The following is a 7,685-nucleotide window of genomic DNA, read 5'->3' on the forward strand; positions in this document are numbered from 1 at the left end:
TACTTGGATCGGTCGGATCGTGAAGACGTACGACTACATCAACCGCGTTCTCATAGCGCTTTCGCTTTCGGTCTACGAGGGTACGTGGACAACACTCCGCTCTCGTTGCTATGCATCACCATGATCTTGCGTGTGTGTAGGAAAGTTTTTGAAATTACTACGTTCCCCAACAACCCCTAGAGACAACAATTGATCATTGATCTCTTAGTCGTGTGCGGTGCCCCCCTCCACCATATTCCACCTCGGTCATATCGTAGTGGTGCTTAGGCGAAGCCCTGCGTTAGTAGCTTCATCAACACCGTCACCACGCCGTCGTGCTGACGAAACTCTTCCCCGAAGCTCTACTGGATCATGAGTTCGCGGGACGTCACCGAGCTGAACGTGTGCTGAACGCGGAGGTGTCGTACGTTCAGTACTGAGGATCGGTCGATCGTGAAGACGTACGACTACATCAACCGTGTTGTCATAACGCTTCCGCTTACGGTCTACGAGGGTACGTAGACGACACTCTCCCCTCTCGTTGCTATGCATCACCATGATCTTGCGTGTGCGTAGGAATTTTTTTGAAATTACTACGTTCCCCAACAACGGGTACAGAAGGTTGCGGCGGTGAAAATAGGGTTTCGTGGTGCTCTCGGATGGTCAGGGTATATGAGTATATATAGGCGAAAGAAGTAGGTCGGTGGAGCCACGAGGGGCCCACGACGGTGGGGGGCACGCCCTCTTGCCTCGTGGCTTCCTCGGTGCTTCCTTGACGTCCACTCCAAGTCTCCTGGATTGCGTTTGTTCCAAAAAGATCCTCGCGGAGGTTTCATTCCGTTTGGAATCCGTTTGATATTCCTTTTCTGCGAAACACTGAAATAGGCAAAAAAATAGCAATTTGCACTGGGCCTTCGGTTAATAGGTTAGTCCTAAAAATAATATAAAAGTGCATAATAAAGCCCATTAAACATTCAAAACAGATAATATAATAGCATGGAACAATAAAAAATTATAGATACGTTGGAGACGTATCACACACGCAGCAGCATCAGCAATGGGCAACACCACGCCCTACGCGCAACCACGATCAGCCACTTCCACGGTCGACGCAGCCAAGGCCGCAGCAGCCACGACAGGCCACCACCATGGTCGGCACACAAGGGCGTGATTGTTTTTTTTAAACTAACAGGGACCTGATTGCTATTTAAAAAACTATTAGGGACTTGATTTCCTTTTTAAATACAAACAAGGACTTGACTGGTTTTTTTAAATTACAGGACCAGATTGTTTTTCTAAAATGTTACAGGGACCGGTTGCTTTTTAAATTTTTTCAAGGGACCGATATGTGAGCTTCACCTGTCATAACTAAACCTGAGAATGGTTATTAAAAAACTGGGTGAAACGGTTCGGTTCTTGCTTTGGGTTTGATTGGTTCAAGTTTTACTGAGCTGAATCTTTTTAAGCTTGGTTTTGGTTTGGGTATGTGAAGAAACCAATTTGGGTATAGTTGGTTATGGGCTTAAACAGTTTGGTTATTAACGGCTATAAACTATGGGTCCAAACCGGTTTCTGGGCATTGGTTATGTGCAATAAGCAACTACGCATCGACAACGAGTATCTTTGATCCGCGTACATGGTGCGATGCACTATGTAATTCTGTATTATGGTGAAACACCACATGCAAATCGAATGTGTTTGCTTGTGCTTTAGCTAAGCAATTGGTTTTAATACACTTGTCAGTGAGCTTTTCAGTCGTGGGCATTGTCTTTTTGACACTTGTTGTGTGTTGACCGTATCTCAATGATAACTTTGTTCCTAAATTGTTGTAGATGCACTTATGCCTTTTCTATGTCATTTGCTTCTTGACATGTCGTTGTGCAATCATATATACATTGAAGCAAACCCATAGTTATGTATTTGGTTTAAACCCACGGTTATGTATTGGGTTTAAATTGGTTTGGGTGGGAAAAAAAATAGATGGTTTAGTTTTGGTTTGGTTGAAAATGGCATTAAACGGGTATGGTTCAAGTACGGTTTTGAGAGAGACATGTATGGGTATGGTTCAAGTATGGTTTAAGTATGAAACCATTCTCAGATTTAGTCATAACGGTCAACCTGACGGTCAAAGTTGACAAGTGGACCCCACAACAGGCCAACCATGTTAGTTTCGTTTTTAGTCGCGACTCAACTCCGAATCAGTGTGATTTGTTACTCACTTGCCACAAAGTTGGTGGTTATTTGTAGCTTTTGACAAAAGCGGTGGCAACCTTTTATCCTAGCCATAAATATGTTCTTTTAACAAGTCCACATATGGAATCCATAAAAAAAGAGACCAATGGTGCTGTTTTTCTTTTTTGAGAAACTCGAATGGCGCTGTTTTTTTTTTTAAATCACCAATGGCGCTGGTGGACATGGAGAAAAAAATAACCGGCCGGCTCAAGTAGACAGCCCAGAAAAGCCCATGAGCGCCAGCGGCCGACCAGAACAATTCCCGAACCGCACCGCGTCAGGGTGACCTCCCTCCACCCGCAACGCGTTCGCCGCCGGCGCCGCCATCTCCGCCGACACCGCCTCCCCCTTCCAATCCTCCCTCCTTCCCATGGCGTCGCCGTCGGGAAGCGCCGGGGTCCGAGCCGAGCCTTGCGGGGGCGCCTCCTCTACTATCTCCCCAATCCGGCCGACGCTCTCTTCAGCTCCTCCTCTTCTCCCCCCAGGTAAAGACCCACCCACCCCTCTGGATTCGTCTAGAACAGTAGCTTTTTGCTTGTGCTAGGATAGCAGCTTTCCGCAGGGCATCCATGGATCGTTCGTGAGGTAGGTCCTTTTGTGATCCTTCAGGTCGAGAGGTAGCTCGACATGTGTAGTACTAGGAGTAGAAGTGCCGGGAAGGCATGTGGCATGGATTCATGGTGAGTAGCTAGCTAGCTACTACTCCCTCCGTCCCAAAATAAGTGTCTCAACTTTGTACTAACTTTAGTACAAAGTTGTACTAAGCTTGAGACACTTATTTTGAGACGGAGGGAGTACTTTATTAATCCATGGTGCTGCAAGTAATGTTTCAGACACAGTTTCGCGGTTTGAATGATTTCGTGGTTTGAATACAGAAAAGGAGCTCTTAAATTTCAGTCATATGTCATTGCCCATGATTTTAACTCACTGGATCACACACAAAATAGTATGTTGTCCTTCAAAAGTTAGCAAAAATCTCAAATAATACTTGGAAGATGATTGCCTGGAACTACCGTATGTCAAGGAAATCACCCAGTAGATCCAAATATTAGTCAGGAACAGGACAGGAAATTAAACTTACATGTTGCAGACAATTTACCTTTGATACTAAGCAATTAACATCAGCACCTAGTTACCAAAGCACCTGGTAGGTGTGCTTCAGATCACTATTATTATTTTTGGGCAAATTCCAGATCACTTGCACTTTCTGTCAGTGCTGCAGATTGAGATGGTTTGCTTGCTTGCTTGCCAGTACGTATATAGTGTTATACTACTGTACTTGTAGATAGTTTTGCAATAAAGAATAAACCCCTGTTAGTTACCTGAGAACAAAGGCCGGATGTATGTAGCCTTGTGGTTTGTTCCCATATCCCACTTAACTGTAAAGGGGATCGATTGATAGCCAGAATCATCTCCTTTGGGTTCAGCTTTGTTTACATCTTGATATAGACACCACTGCCTTTCATATGCATGCATGCTGGTCATGTTGCTTTGCTTTGGTTCCTTCTTGAGTGATTTCGCTAGGACCACAAAGTACGCAATGTAGTTAGTCCCCCAAGCAATCGCACGCATCAGCGTCCAGAGCCCGACCCACCAATCGCCATCTCCCGAACTTGGGGTCCTTTGTATTAACTTGAGATGAGGGTATTGAGATGGAGGTGGTTCAGCGTGAGTTTGTGGTTTATCGGGCTTATGATTTTGACCTGATTTGATGATACGAGTCATCTGTTATATTTTCTGTAATATAGGTTTTGTTCTATGCAAATAGCAGGTTATTGTTCATATTATTATTATTTATTGCCTTGCGTTGGATGGTTATGTAGTAAACATGCTTCTGTGAGCAACGTTACTGTTTAGATCCGGACATGGCAAAAGGGCAATCGATGTATCATATCCTTGCCCACTCATGAAGCTGATAAATAGTTTGACATTCTTAGAATGGATTATGTATTTCACTACAGTAAAGCTATAATTTTATGATGGTTCATTTTCACCAAAATTTGGCTGCACCTCGACAGCAGACTACGTGATAATTTGTAATAGAGTTTATAGAACTGAGCAACACACAGTTCCCAAAAGTGTGCACCATGCTGTTACTGAGATAAATCTCCTGATGCAGTATGGAGGGAATTTGTGTGGGGAGCAATTGCAGGCGCATTTGGAGAAGGCATGATGCATCCAGTTGACACCCTGAAAACAAGGCTTCAGAGTCAAGCTATAATGTCAGGTGCTAAGGTGTGGGATCGTTTTCCTAAAAATTTCCATTCACTTTACATGGCCATGAGCTGTAGAGTTTCTTGTTTTATTGAATGATTTTGACACATGGATGCCATGCCTTTCTTCACTTGTTCTGAACAGGCTCAGAAGAATATTTTTCAGATGGTCAGGACAGTTTGGGCTTCTGATGGACTGAGAGGTTAGCAACCCCTCTGATTTTTAGTGAAAAAAGAGAGTGAAAATCCTGGAACACTGTAGTATTAGCTTTGTGAAAATCAGAAAAAATCTCCCTGTGTCTGAGCCCTGAGATTTGATTGACCTTATTCAGAGCTCCAATAGTCATCTTGTAAACTTCAGTACAATTGCCATATTTCAGGTTTCTACAGAGGAATTAGTCCAGGCGTTACTGGTTCACTTGCTACAGGTGCAACATATTTTGGTGTTATTGAATCAACAAAGACATGGCTGGAGAACAATAATCCCAATCTTAGTGGTCATTGGTCTCACTTTATTGCTGGAGGAATTGGTGAGAAATTGTTTACTTTACGTGTGCTGTATTTTACCCCCCAGAAAATCTGCATGATGCTGCTTAAAATTTGTGAATGCTTTTATGAGCATGTTACTAGGATTTAGAGGCAGAAACTGATTTTTACACGCTGTCTACATCGAGTTCTCAATAAGTTATTCTTTGTCATTTTTGGTGTCACGCAATGCATGAGGTCTCTGCATATTCAAGCTTCTCTGTTCTTCTGCTTTGTCACTCATGTAATGCTGTACTGATACAATTTGCCTTTCATTGGAATAATGTGCTGCTTCATTGACACCATATAAACTTTTGAATGCCCACTCCAGGAGATACACTTGGATCTTTTATCTATGTGCCTTGTGAAGTTATGAAGCAGAGGATGCAAGTCCAAGGCTCCAGCAAATCTTGGGCATTAAATGCTACAAAAGGAAATGTTTCTCAATCTCCTGGCACTCAGATGTATGGGTACTATAATGGAATGTTCCATGCTGGCTCTTCTATCTGGAGAGATCATGGTGTGAAGGGACTCTATGCAGGGTACTGGCACTGACTGCTTGTTGCTTGAATAACATCTTCTGTTTTCTGATATAGAGAGAAAACATGAGCTTTTTTGGTCTAGCATACGGAAACATATAGTATCTTCAAGGAGCAGATTAGCAGATTGTTCAGTCAATAGTTTATTTTCCTCCATTCTAAAATCGAATCCAAGGAAGTATGCTAGCACACTTGAATACTGTGATACAAGTAGGAGTATCAATTTTAAAATTTATCACAATTTTTGAGTTATTTATGCACACATTTTTTTAAGCATGAATGTATGGTTGTTCATGGAACAAACTTGGTTAACTTTTGTGTAGAAAAACCCTGATACCATTCCCACATGATGATAATCTATTTGTCACACATTTTAGTTTTGCTTCAGTCACACAACCAATTATTTCTCGCAGATATGGGTCTACGCTTGCCAGGGATGTCCCGTTTGCTGGCCTAATGGTAAGTGAGAATTCAGCTTATGCTTTCTCATTGTTCTTGTAACTTTGGAAACCTGTTCGCCTCTTGAAAGAAATGTTTGTCTTTATGTTTGGCCAACTCCTATAGCTAGTAGGTAGTAAGATGGCTAGATCTTGGTCATGGCATTCAACTCCAGATGTTGTGGATATTGGTTTTGTCTAACAGTATTATGTCATGGCCGGATCTGTTCATTTAAAAAAAAACCCTGCTTGTGGGCTGCAGAAAATTAAGATATTTTGATCTTTGGCATCTCCAGGTAACTTTCTATGAAGGGTTGAAAGAACTTACTGTGTATGGGAAGAGGAAGTATTTGCCAGACAGTGATTTACAAGTCAGCAACTCTTTTGAAGGGCTTGTTCTAGGAGGATTATCAGGCGGTAGGTCTGGTCTATTATATATATTTGATAAATCACATTGTTGGTTATCATGTTTCTTGAGAATCCCAAAGTGTAAAGCCTGTTGATTTACCACTCTTTTCCAATGTGTTTTGCAGGTTTTAGTGCATACTTGACAACCCCCTTGGATGTCATCAAGACAAGACTTCAAGTACAAGGATCAACAACTAGGTACATGGCAAAATCGGACCCTTGTGATTGACACACGCATCTGTTCTTCTGCTAGCCAGTTTGATATTTATTCAATGCAATCTTTCTGTTAACCTCTAGAACCATTAATTCGCTACACATCACCGTGACAAAGTTCATTTCCCGTTCCGTTTGATAGCATGTGATTTGTCTACCAGGCCACTAAGTCTCTTCTGTTTTGTAATACGACAATCAGGTACGATGGATGGCTGGATGCTATAAAAAAGACATGGGGTGCTGAGGGAGTGAATGGCTTATTCAAGGGAAGCGTCCCTCGGATAATATGGTATATACCCGCATCTGCATTCACGTTCATGGCGGTGGAATTCCTGAGGGAGCATTTCAACGAGAAGACCGATACAGATGCCGAGACGGCCTTGAACTAGCCTACCTGCTGAGTCTGAGGCTGAGGTGCAAGAGAGAATTGACCCAGAGGATTTTTTGGTTTGTCTGACAGCGAAGTTCCATTTGGCTAATGCAGGAGTAGATATGCATTTTCAGCAATGCAGAAACATATGTAGGTAGAAGAGAGGAGTAGAGCTGGCTGTCCTTCGTTAAGTCGGAGATTTTTGGGAGTTAGAGACCAGCCGTCTTGGAGCTAGTTGCCTGTAGCAATTCCATTTGTAGCCCCTACCATTTTTGCCACATTGAAGATTCTAAATGCAGTTACGATTCCTTGTGTTTGGTTTCTGAAGCTCTTAGTTTTCGAAGATCATATGCAAATGTTCAGTGTTCATGCGTCTCATACATTTTCTACGTATAGAAATCTGGGCGGATTCTAGGCTCGTCTTGAGTCGTTTGCCTGCTGGGTTCTGGGCTTGGCCTCGGCATGCAGTACAGTAGCTGGCCGGCCGGACTAGCGAGGCGACACACGGAATCGCATCAGCCCCTCCAAAAAAAAAAACTAATTAAGAGCATCTCCAGCCGTTGGCCCGTTGGCTCCCCAGGGCGCGTAAAATCGCTGCCTGGGGGGCGAGCCGGCGCTAAAATCGGCGTGGAGGCTTTCGGGTTCCCAGCCGCCGGCCCCAGGGTCGCCCCCAGAAGCTGTTTAAAAAAAAAGGAATTCGGCTAAAGTTCGGCAAACTGGACAAATATTCGAGATTACATACGGGTCGAAGAACGCGCTGAGCATGGTG

At 43.3% G+C, this 7,685-nt stretch overlaps 1 protein-coding gene across 1 annotated transcript; it reads left to right on the forward strand.

Annotated features, from left to right (window-relative positions):
- The first annotated feature begins 2,407 nt into the window (after positions 1-2,407).
- LOC109777550 (uncharacterized) lies at positions 2,408-7,226 on the forward strand. The gene is made up of 9 exons (XM_020336172.4): positions 2,408-2,696; positions 4,331-4,446; positions 4,570-4,627; positions 4,805-4,954; positions 5,281-5,491; positions 5,902-5,947; positions 6,222-6,342; positions 6,459-6,531; positions 6,746-7,226. Exons 1-9 carry the CDS (start codon positions 2,582-2,584, stop codon positions 6,933-6,935), a joined length of 1,080 nt encoding a protein of 359 aa, XP_020191761.1. The 5' UTR covers positions 2,408-2,581; the 3' UTR covers positions 6,936-7,226.
- The last annotated feature ends 459 nt before the right edge of the window (positions 7,227-7,685 follow it).

This window comes from Aegilops tauschii, chromosome 1 (assembly GCF_002575655.3).
Source record: "Aegilops tauschii subsp. strangulata cultivar AL8/78 chromosome 1, Aet v6.0, whole genome shotgun sequence".
Taxonomy (NCBI): Eukaryota; Viridiplantae; Streptophyta; class Magnoliopsida; order Poales; family Poaceae; genus Aegilops; species Aegilops tauschii.

What these genes read in the sequence shown, in the direction of transcription:
- LOC109777550 (XM_020336172.4), top strand. Translation starts at nt 2,582, where the DNA reads ATGGCGTCGCCGTCGGGAAGCGCCGGGGTCCGAGCCGAGCCTTGCGGG. An exon ending in CTATAATGTCAGGTGCTAAG is followed by an intron (nt 4,447 to 4,569) that starts GTGTGGGATCGT and finishes TGTTCTGAACAG; the next exon opens with GCTCAGAAGAATATTTTTCA. An exon ending in GGCTTCTGATGGACTGAGAG is followed by an intron (nt 4,628 to 4,804) that starts GTTAGCAACCCC and finishes GCCATATTTCAG; the next exon opens with GTTTCTACAGAGGAATTAGT.